The following is a 10,509-nucleotide window of genomic DNA, read 5'->3' as shown; positions in this document are numbered from 1 at the left end:
TAAACCGCTCTGTGTAAGCCAGTCAGAGAGTCATACTGGCTTGAGGTGACATCGCCAATTCATTTCGCAAGGTTTAGTCGGGGGAGGGTAGGCCCCATACATTCCACCGTTCTCAAAGTTTACCAGGCATTTCTCACACTAACCATGCAATAGTAGGTAACTAGCAGTAGTCTTGAACGCTGTTCCTGAGCAAGTTCCCAATCAGCAATTTGAAAGAATAATTTCCTTTGACCCACCGGGTAAATGAGCCGCAGATTTGGCGATGTTGGGCTCGGAGCCTGGTAGGTAGTAGTGAATGTCATCCCCTCCATAGGGGGGAATTGGGAGGGGGGCTGTGAATGGACTTGTCCTACGCCTGTCGCATCCCCATCATTCATATACTTGAATGTCTCTTCTCCCCCCTCCTCCTTCTCTTTCTCTCCTTCCCTTCTCACGATTTGACGTCCCTCGCGTTTTCGCCCTCTCCCACGGTAGTCACTCCTTTGCACTACATACACGAAGTCTTACTTCCAGTCACTCTTTGAAACCACTTCTCAATATCCCTACCTCTTATCATTCTTTACTTCACGCACAAGACACGAAAGTGAACCTGTAAAAATGCGTTTCTTCACCACCGCCCTTGTCTCTGCCCTTGCGGCCCTGGCCTCTGCCTACACTCAGCCCGACTACTCTCAGAACCCCACCGGCAATGCCATCCTCACCCCCGAACTGAACCAGGTTGTTCCTGCTGGCAAGCCCTTCGAGATCACCTGGGACCCCACTACCTCGGGCACCGTGTCTCTTGTCCTTCTGCGCGGCCCCAGCACCAACGTCGTCCCCATCCAGACCATTGTCGAAGACATCGACAACTCTGGCAGTTACTCTTGGACTCCCAGCACCACCCTCGAGCCTGACACCACCCACTACGGTATCCTCCTTGTTGTCGAGGGCACTGGCCAGTACCAGTACTCCGTCCAGTTCGGCATCTCCAACCCTTACTACTCTTCTTCTTCCTCTGTTGCCGCTGCCACTAGCACCACTGCCGCCGCCGCTGTGAGCTCTGATGCTTCCGAGACTAGCGTTATCATCAGCAAGATCACCAGCACTATCTGCCCCGAGACTGCCACTGCCACTGCCACTGCCGACGTCAAGCCCACCTCCGTCCCTGTGGTCGGTGGCAACAAGCCCACCAGCTTCGTCGTTGCTCCCTCTGCCTCCGGCTCTGCCAGCCTCATCCGCAGCTCTGCCACTCCCTCTGGCACTCCTGCTGCCAGCAGCTCCTCCGTCTCTCCCGTTTTCACCGGTGCTGCTGACCGCAACGCCATCAGCCTCGGCGCCGTCGCCGTCGGTGTCGCTGCCGTCCTTGCTTTCTAAATGGGGCAGCAATCCAGCATTCTTAGGGATTTGTAAAGTGATGGAGGTTGTACCTAGCTGAGACAGTTGTATGTACAAGAACGCGCAAGCGCGAGAGAGTGTGTTGAGATTATTCATGTTTGCAGCGATTCGATTCGATTCGTCGACTCTTTACTTATGACAATATACCCCCATAGTTAATGAGCAAGGGTAATAATAAGAGCATTGTATTATATTAAATCTGCATTTCGATGATACTTACCATCGTAAATCAGCCTTAGGAGGCTCTCTACCTCTTAGATAGTCTACACGTACAGTAAATGATCTCCCACTAACGTTTCATGTAAATGGGCCCCCCGATCCTATGAATGACTGATAATCTAAGATGCCAATTTCCCTCCCATCCCTTCTTTGTTCCTTCATCTTCATGTTAATCTAAATCTCCGCCCTATTCTCTGTCATTTTCCCATACCAACGGCTTACACCGCAGCTTAATCTGAAACTTGCAAAGAATCCGACCCCATCCATTCATCCCCCCCCTTTCTCATACCAACAGACTGACAAAAAGAAAAACCAACAATCCAACACGCAGATCATAACACTGTAGCACTAGCACATAACTCTCCCTTTATGCTCAATTAGACCTCCAAATCATAAAACATGCATAACAACAAAACCAAATAGAATCATAACAATACACACCATAAGTCCATCCCAACTAATGCATACAATACTTCTCTCACGGTCACGTGACATATCGATAAGCAATGCTAACCCCCCCCCAGCAACCAAAGACAAGATTTCTCCTCACTCCGCCCTCCGATAAGCAATTTTCTTTTCTCCGACCGAGAACCGACCACAACTCAGAAACCAACATACATACATACCCATCGCTGCGGGCAGCCACCGATTCTCCTTTCCTATCCTATCATCTTACACGAAGGGGGAAAAAGAAATATAATACAAATTGCAATCATGGTCCAAGGATCCCTCAAGAAGAAGCCCGCCGGCAACAGTGGGAATCTTGTGAAGCGGTACGTTTTATTATTCACCTACCTATCTATCTGTCTATCTGTCTATTCTTGGGAATTGGGGGAAAGGGGGGAAAATCAATGGATTATTTTGACATACGGGACAAGAAGCGAGGAGGTGTGTTGTCAAGCGATCAGTTAAGCTAATCTTTGGCATGTTGTGCAGTCCCTCAGCCCTGGGTCCCAAGCGCGGACCGAGACAGATTGCTCCGAAGAAGACGACGTTGATTAAGCAGCAGAAGTTGACTAAGGTATTTATCTATCTCTTGGAGGGTTTCTTTGGGGGAGGGGTGCGGATTGAGGCTAATTGGTGTCGGTTGTAGAAACTCACGGCGGGATTGACGGCTCGGACGGAGAAGAATCTTGCAGAGAAGGCGGGACATTTGGAGTTGTTGGCGGGAGGAAAGAAGGATAAGCAGAAGGACAAGGGCAAGGCGAAGAAATAGGAGCATTACTTCGGATTGTGCTGAGTAGAGGGAGGTGTGGGGGTTGATACTATTGCTGTTGCTATTACTTCATTCTGTTCAGTATATGATTAATGAACATACGATACCCTTCTACCGTTCATTGCAAAGTTATCTTCGTCTAGAAATTGAAATTGAACCGAAATTGAATAAAATCTAAACTATGTATGAGAAATGGCATATACACAGCTTGGAGAAATTTCCACAGCCCAAATAAAAATTATATCCACGAAAATTAGCACGGATCATCACTCATGAAAACGCAAAAGTAGAGGAGACGAGAGAAAGTTATATCGCTTCAAAGGGTATCTCAAATTCAGTATCATTCCATCCGCCGTCGTTTTTGGGTTGTTTTTCACCGGGTCGACTCGTCTAGGCATTTTTGCCTAGCTTCGCAACACAGGTCGGGGCACCGGACTGCTCGACCAGCTCTTGGCCGCGATCAATCCACCTCCGGAATCCTTCGTCAGTAGGGTCGACCGGGAAGTCATCCCACACGGCATTCTCCGCATCGGCATAGGTGTTCCAGATGCCCTTGGGAACATCGGCGGCGCACCAGGAAGGAAGCTTGGCCAGGACGCAGGTGTAGTAGACGTAAAGTATCCGGCAGAGTAGGTCGACCCGATCCACGTAATGCTGCTTACTGGGGTCGGGTTCGCGACCGCCGTCACCGAGACGACGCCACCAAGAAACTCGCCAGCGGAGGGTAAGCAGGATATGGCCCAGCTCGCTCAGGAAACGCAAGTGGGTTTCTTGAGAGATCTGCTTCCACTTGATGTTGTAGAAGTCGCGTTCCAGCTTTCGGAATCCCTCCACCTCAAGCATACGGCAGATGATGCGGGACAGCTGTGCTGCAAGGAGGATCTCGCGACGGTCTTCAGGGTTGTTGATGTCCATGGTTCTTTCATGGCCTCCGGCTTGGAGAGGAACGAAACTGTAGCTAGCACGGCTAGGCATGTTATTCCATTGCGAGAGTAAGGACTGTCGAAGTCAGTAATTGTTCGCATCAAGCGGACACCAAAGGTCACTTACATAGACGTTGTTCATCGGGTCGCAGTCTTTCACGCATGTGAGCCAGTTCTTGGACTTGTCCTTCGATTCGACAATGCGCCGATCAATGAAATCGAGGAAGTTGGACTTTGAGTTGCCATTGTACTCGCTGAGTCCGCGTAGGAACTTGTAGGTCTCCCCAAGGTCAAGGACATAAAGGGATCCCCAGGACTGCTTGGCACGGATGTTGAATCGACCTTGTCGCTCACCGAGGAACGTGATCAGATCGTTGAGGTCGAACTCAGAAGGAATGTCCATCCGGACGCGTCTAGCACCATCTGTGGTGGGATGGTTGATCGCTCGTTGAGCTGGTGTCCGTTAGCAACAAGAACCAATCCTAGTGGCGTGGGGATCGCAACATACAAACATAATTACATGTACCATACTCGACAATGTTGGCAAAGCAGGCACGTGCGCAAGGCTGTTCGTGGAGCGTAGGGCGGCAAGCATCGCACGGAGCGTTGCCATCACACTTGCAATTTCGTTAGACGCAAATCTAGAATTAGATCGGCTGAGTGCATACCTTGCGCTTGTTCAGTCGACACTGGACACATGTGTCCTTGTTCTTTCTTCGCAGTCCAGCATTGGCTCTGCCGACCATGCTCAAAGGGCCCTTGCGGCGCGCTCCCCGAGGCGGTGATATAAAATCCGCCGAAGCAATAGATCCTCCCTGGCCGTCTTCCTGCACGATCTGCAACGGCTTGGGCAGGTTCTGGTCCAGATGCACGCTTGAGTTACGTTGCTTGCGCTTCCTGACTGTGGCCACTGTCTGTAGTGCGAGAGCCTGTGGCCGAGCGGGTGCCCTCTGCGCGGATGACGAGGCTCTGGGTCTTGCAGAGACCGGCGTGAAGTAGGCCTCCGATGGGTCTTCACTGACCATGAAGGCGGTCGCATTTTGTAGAGGTTGAGATGTCTCCGAGGAGGTGCTGTCCTTTTGGGTATCTTTCCAGAGTCCATTGTCTTCGAGTTGGCGATCAGCAAAAGCGGGGATCTCGTCGTTGCTAGCGGGGTACGATTCGTAGACGTTAGGGAAGTCGCCAGAAACCGAAGAACTCTCCGATTTGTATTGCAAGCCGTCATGCTGGATTCTCTCCTCCTTAAAGAATGTCGCGTCCTGGGGGATCGACAACGATGCTGGGGATGTCATGTTGGAAGACAGCTGAGACTCCAGACCTTCAAGCCAGCGAGAATCCAGTGATCGCATCGAGCCCTGGTAGTCGCGGATGTGTCCTGAGCGTTTGCTAGCCGATTGCAGACCCATCGCCAGGGATACCGGGGTCTGGTTAGGCAGGTTCTCCGTGGGAGTGGTCGCAGTCGGTGCCGTCCAGGCCTCGGCGGTCGAGAAGGGAAAAGCCTGGGGGATATTCTGAAAGGAGAGGAATGGATCGGGAGGAAGATCGGACAAGCCCTGTCCTTGCGGCAACTCTCCGGTGTCTTCTACAATAACCGTATTGGTAGAGGTAGGCTCCTTGGCGTACGGGTACATCAGGGGAGCCTCCATGGGAAGGCCAGCCGTCATGGCGTTGAACAGTTGAAAAGGCGGCCATGACTCATCCAGCTGGAAGTTATCGTCGGCGGAAGAGGGCAGCGTCCTCGGGCTGATCGTACCACTCACGGTGCCTTCGATAGGACCGTCGTTGATGCTGAACTTCCCAGGGGAAGTGGCACCATGTTTGCTGCTGCGCGGGAGGGGTACCTGTCAGCCGGAAGCTCCAGGGTTTAGGGGAGGATGGAATAATTCGCACCTGCTCTCACTACCTCGAAAGTCGCCTGCATGACCTACCACCGGGACGGTGGATTGGTCCCGCGACAGGGGACCACGGAGGTTATTCAGATCCACGATATCCGCATCACCTGGGCTCGAGTCCTGGCTCGCATCCCACTCCAGCGGTTGGTCGTAAGCGGGATGTTGTTCCCAGGAAGAGATCGGAAACGTATCCGATTGCCAATTATCTAAAATTTTGGGGTCGATGCCCGCAGCCGTGCCAGTCGTCCCGCAGTCCATACAGGGGGGCAGATGGAAGGGGGATGGTGATGTAAGAAAGACCTTTGGAGCAGCTGAGCAGGTCTTTGGCGCGTTCCTGAGTCTGTTGGGAACCGAAGCGGGCGGTGGGTGGGTTTCGCGGAGGTTCGGAGTTAGTAGTAGTGGTGGTGGGCGGGGGAGGGAAAAGGACCGCTAGATATATAAGCGGACAGGGATGATGATGGAGATGATGACCGTGATTGAAGGCGATGATGAAAGTGATGCACGAAGCAGGAGTGAAAGGAAGAAGATGGATAGTCACTGCTGGACTGACGAAGCGAGCAGAAAATCGGCGTCCGTGGCTGACTGACTTGGACCGACTGGGTTGGCGCTGCTTGGGCTTCCCCACCAAAGATTTTGCGACGATCGGCCTCCGAGGTGCTGCTTGCATTAAACACTGGATTTATTCTACTATTTCCTCTGATAAGTTCCGCACTGACCAGGTCCGCATACGCACGAGCTGGGTTCCTCCTCCGCGGCCTCATCCATAGATGGCAGCTGCCTGCCAGATGACTTGTTCTACGCATATTAATCTTAATCTATCGTGCAGCTGGTCCAGCGGCTATCCTTGACCATCATGAGGGGGAAATCACACCGCGTCCAGAGAGCTACGTACGCCTCGCTATCTATTCATGGCCGTCGGAGTTTGATCCTCAGGGGTCCTCCCTACAAACCAACGCGGTACAAAGAGGGGTCAAGCCGTGGATCGTCCCCTCGCGCCTGAAACTACTGCACCTACGAACGATGAACAAGGAGGGCCGACGGACAAGGACCACTTGCAGCAGTGAAGCAGCAGCCAGTGCAGGTGCACTCACACTACTCACACTACCGACCACCCACAATCCTGGTTGGTGAGCGATAGTGTGAGTTGCCAACATGACAGTCCAGGATTACGCGAGAAAATCATTCCGTTGAAACCGACTACGGGGGGCTGTCCTCCGCGGATGGATCGATTATTGCTAGAATGGTCGGTCCAGGTGCCGGTGGTCAGAGGGGCTGTTTGACTCGCGGCTACCACGGAGTAACCACAACGCCATGGCGCAAAGCGTGGATAGAACAGACCCGCCGAGAGGAATGATTGGCAACTTGGCGCCGGTGGGATGGGACCGTGGTTGCTTTTCCAACTAAGAATAAGGCGCTCCTGAGCAATCAGCGTGTGTGGTCCGGCGGCCTAGCACAGTAGTCCTGATTCTTATTCTAGAAGCCTGTCCATGGCTGGATCAGGACTCGCATATCAAAATTCATAGTGTGGCCCCATCAGGGTCTGAGAAAAAAAAAAAAATTTTTTTAAACAGAGCAAACAAAAAGAAAACCTAAACAGCTAACAATAATGAATAATAATCAGTAGGGCACGGAACCACTCTGAGCCTGCAATAGCCGCACACACCCGTGTGCCATTCAGGACATTGTGTGGATAGTAAGATGGTTAGTTAGTGGGCGACGTGATGATTATTCTACCGATTATTCATGAGTGATGCGCAATAATTAATTGATCATAGTGATCATCTTAGCTAAGAATATGCATACAGTGATACACACATGACCTTTTTTAGCCCGAATATTCAAGAAACCCTCCGTAGATAAGCCAACAGCACTGAATGGCACACTGATGCCAGGATCTAAGTATGTGTGTGTCTTAATGTCCCCTACTTGAAGAAGTATGCAGACACTAGGGGTCCTCAGTGCATATGTACGGAGGAGTAGGCATTCCTTGGTATCTCTACTGATTGGCGACGACAATCTCCCCTGTCGGATTTATTTGGTCTTCTGCCGTCTACCTTATTGTACTCTAATCTAGGATATCTGAGGCAATCGTTGTGTTGCATTGAACATGCGCCGCCGCCTGATGATTTTCTTGTTTCTTTTACTTTCTTGCTTTCTTTCTTTGCTTTTGCTCGGGCCCCAAGCTACCTTCGTCTGCACCTCCTGGTGCCTTACTCTACGGGGTATTTTCCATCATGCTCGGATCACCCTCCTGTCCTACTAGACATTTGGCTAGTTCGTAGTAGTTTAAAGCCATGACCGACATAGTGTTGTTTCCACAGGGCCTGATGAATTCCCTACTATTGACATGCGACGGGAATACTATTCTTCAAGATCTACTGACGAAATCAATCTATTATCTAAACAATAACCCGACCCCTTCGAGTCCCAGCAAGACATTCTTTTCTCCTCAGCTGACCGTCTCACTGCCGTGTTTTCAGGCCGGGCAAATTTCCTCCTTGGAAATGCACCCGTTCTGGATGGTCCGATTCGTCTTCTTGAATCCCCACGAGGTGTGACTTAATCGCAGGCTTTGCTTTTTCTCACCGCAGCCTCTTTTCGGAGCACCTCGGCTGTCCTCCGTCCCGTTCTGTCACATACTGTAATATTACCTGTAATATACTCTCAATCCCATAGTTCCAGCCCCGTTCCATACCCGTCCGGTCACCGTCATGACGGAGGCTCGCAACCACAGTTGACGTCTTTCGAGCAACGCCCCCCGCAGTGCAACAGCTTCACCGTGACCGATTTGGAGATGGAGGCCAGATTCTCCCCGGTTTCTCTTCGAGGTCGGGGTAAACGGTGATCGAAAATGGCTGTCGGGCTCAACTATTACCCAGCTAAATCTTCCCTATAAATACGGGGGGGAAGGAACAGCTGCCAGATGTTGATCTGGAGAAGCAATTATCATATATCACTGCAATACAAACTGAACCCTGAACCCGAGTCCGAGCCCCAAAATAATCCCAGTGCGGATCCATCCACTTTCCATCGGAGAAGAGCGAAAAGAGTGCAACGCGCGTGTGTGTGTGAAAGTGGGAATCTTGAGAGAAATCGTTGGGAAATAATAGGTCGCTGCTTTTGTAAATTCCGATTTCAAAAGTCCGAAGCATCAATTCAATCAGTCCAATCCAATCCAATTCAATCCGATTCAGAAAAGAAAGAAAAAGAATATACCATTCTTCTTCCCTTATTGCCCAAGACGAGTCCAAAACATCTACTAGATCTTCCTTCATCATGCATATATTGGTATGTATTTGCTTTTTTAACATCTCCATCCTTCGTCATCATGAATTGAACTTTACATGTGCTGCCCTGCCCAATGTCACCGCTCCTTTCCCAACCCCCATGTTCCCTACCTACCTACCTACCTACTTACCTACCCTCCTCCGTATACGGAGCAGGGGAGAACGCAGCATGACTAGTTCCAATTAGCTAAACAGATACACTAACACAAAAACAAAATAATCAGGTGGTCAACGACGACGGTCCGCCGTCCAGACGCCTCTCCCCATACATCGAGCCACTAGTGACGGCTCTCGAGTCCGCCGGCCACCGCATCTCCGTGGCCATTCCCGCCGCCTCCCGCTCCTGGATCGGCAAAGCCCATCTAATCGAAGCCTCCCTCACAGCCACCTATGTCCCACCAGCTGCCTTCCGCGGTGATGGCACATGGGATGAATCCTTCCAACAAGATCCTACCACTACTTCCAACAATGACAATGACTGGGTCATAATCACCAATGGCACCCCAGCCAGCTGCGTCCAACTCGGCCTCCACAACCTCTTCCCCGACCGCGGCCCCATCGACCTCGTCATCTCCGGCCCCAATCACGGCCGCAACGCCTCCACCATCTACAACCTCTCCTCCGGCACCGTCGGCGGCGCCCTGGAAGCAGCCACATGCGGGAAACGTGGCATCGCCATCTCCTTCGGCAGCAAAGATGAACAGCCCCTAGATATCATCCACGCCGCGGCTCGTCTCGCTACAAGAGTCGTCAACCATCTCATCCAGAACTGGGATGACCAGGTCGAGCTGTACAATGTGAATGTGCCGATGCGTCTGGATGTCGAGTCCCGTCCTGTGCTGTGGACTCGCACGTACCCGTATTACTGGGCTAGAGGGTACTTGTACTCTGAGGTGTCCGGGGAGAAGGCCGCGCCTGTTGGAGTCAATGGACATGCTAATGGGGAGGAGCTCACTAATGGTACCACTACTCCATCGAAGACAGCCACACCCAAGAGTGAGACTGGTCTGAAGAAACGCAACTTTGCCTGGGCGGCGGAGTTGTCTGATATGAAGAAGGCGCTGCAGGAGAGTCCCGAGGGGACGGATGCTCATACTGTTCTGAGTGGGTGTACTAGGTTGGTTTACCTTTCCCTTTTTATTTCCTGCTTGCTCGGGAGTTCTGAGAATATATGCTAATAATGCTGTTTAGTGTCACCGCTCTCCGCGCTAACTTCTGGCATGTTCCTGGCCTGGAAGGGCAATTGCTGCATCTGGACTGATTGATTCAATTCAATTCATGCCTGATGCATGCGTATGCAACGGAATAACGACCTTGTAGATGAAGATGATGTGATAAGGAGATTACGTGTCTGTCTGCTTGTTACTATCTGGTTACTACTACTACTACTTACTACCTTAGATACCCGCAAAGGTTGTGTTTGTTACTTATGTTCCTGAGAATATTGGAATACATTTTATGATCACTGTTTTGTCATTTTAGAGTTTCAATGTGGGCACGTATAGTATGTCAGGTAAATTAGATGCCGTAGACTGCGTTAATTGTATTTGTTTGTTATCATGGGTCAGTTGTATGTACATGGGACTGATTGGATACGG

The 10,509-nt window shown here is 51.1% G+C and overlaps 6 protein-coding genes across 6 annotated transcripts; 4 read left to right on the top strand and 2 right to left on the bottom strand.

Moving 5' to 3' along the window:
- Positions 1 to 1,573, top strand: BDQ94DRAFT_141263 (GPI anchored serine-threonine rich protein). Its single transcript, XM_026765788.1, has one exon. The coding sequence runs from the start codon at positions 598 to 600 to the stop codon at positions 1,351 to 1,353; it is 756 nt and encodes a 251-aa protein (XP_026627998.1). The 5' UTR covers positions 1 to 597; the 3' UTR covers positions 1,354 to 1,573.
- Positions 1,574 to 2,151: 578 nt separating this feature from the next.
- Positions 2,152 to 2,969, top strand: BDQ94DRAFT_141262 (DUF2462 domain-containing protein). The gene is made up of 3 exons (XM_026765787.1): positions 2,152 to 2,366; positions 2,530 to 2,614; positions 2,687 to 2,969. Exons 1-3 carry the CDS (start codon positions 2,308 to 2,310, stop codon positions 2,807 to 2,809), a joined length of 267 nt encoding a protein of 88 aa, XP_026627997.1. The 5' UTR covers positions 2,152 to 2,307; the 3' UTR covers positions 2,810 to 2,969.
- Positions 2,956 to 6,279, bottom strand: BDQ94DRAFT_141261 (uncharacterized protein). The gene is made up of 5 exons (XM_026765786.1): positions 5,623 to 6,279; positions 4,401 to 5,556; positions 4,241 to 4,349; positions 3,860 to 4,185; positions 2,956 to 3,808 (listed from the first exon to the last, which is right to left on the bottom strand). The coding sequence occupies exons 1-5, from the start codon at positions 5,880 to 5,882 to the stop codon at positions 3,200 to 3,202; spliced, it is 2,460 nt and encodes an 819-aa protein (XP_026627996.1). The 5' UTR covers positions 5,883 to 6,279; the 3' UTR covers positions 2,956 to 3,199.
- Positions 6,280 to 7,197, bottom strand: BDQ94DRAFT_141259 (uncharacterized protein). Its single transcript, XM_026765785.1, has one exon. The coding sequence runs from the start codon at positions 6,776 to 6,778 to the stop codon at positions 6,554 to 6,556; it is 225 nt and encodes a 74-aa protein (XP_026627995.1). The 5' UTR covers positions 6,779 to 7,197; the 3' UTR covers positions 6,280 to 6,553.
- A 517-nt stretch (positions 7,198 to 7,714) lies between these two features.
- On the top strand, positions 7,715 to 7,970 carry BDQ94DRAFT_141258 (uncharacterized protein). The gene has a single exon (XM_026765784.1). It carries the CDS (start codon positions 7,732 to 7,734, stop codon positions 7,885 to 7,887), a length of 156 nt encoding a protein of 51 aa, XP_026627994.1. The 5' UTR covers positions 7,715 to 7,731; the 3' UTR covers positions 7,888 to 7,970.
- A 560-nt stretch (positions 7,971 to 8,530) lies between these two features.
- BDQ94DRAFT_17650 (5'/3'-nucleotidase SurE) lies at positions 8,531 to 10,489 on the top strand. The gene is made up of 3 exons (XM_026772705.1): positions 8,531 to 8,912; positions 9,136 to 10,028; positions 10,103 to 10,489. Exons 1-3 carry the CDS (start codon positions 8,901 to 8,903, stop codon positions 10,170 to 10,172), a joined length of 975 nt encoding a protein of 324 aa, XP_026627993.1. The 5' UTR covers positions 8,531 to 8,900; the 3' UTR covers positions 10,173 to 10,489.
- The last annotated feature ends 20 nt before the right edge of the window (positions 10,490 to 10,509 follow it).

Source organism: Aspergillus welwitschiae (genome assembly GCF_003344945.1).
Source record: "Aspergillus welwitschiae strain CBS 139.54b unplaced genomic scaffold BDQ94scaffold_11, whole genome shotgun sequence".
In the NCBI taxonomy this organism is placed as follows: domain Eukaryota; kingdom Fungi; phylum Ascomycota; class Eurotiomycetes; order Eurotiales; family Aspergillaceae; genus Aspergillus; species Aspergillus welwitschiae.
The sequence above is the reverse complement of the archived record's forward strand: the minus strand, read 5'-3'. Positions and strand labels throughout refer to the sequence as shown.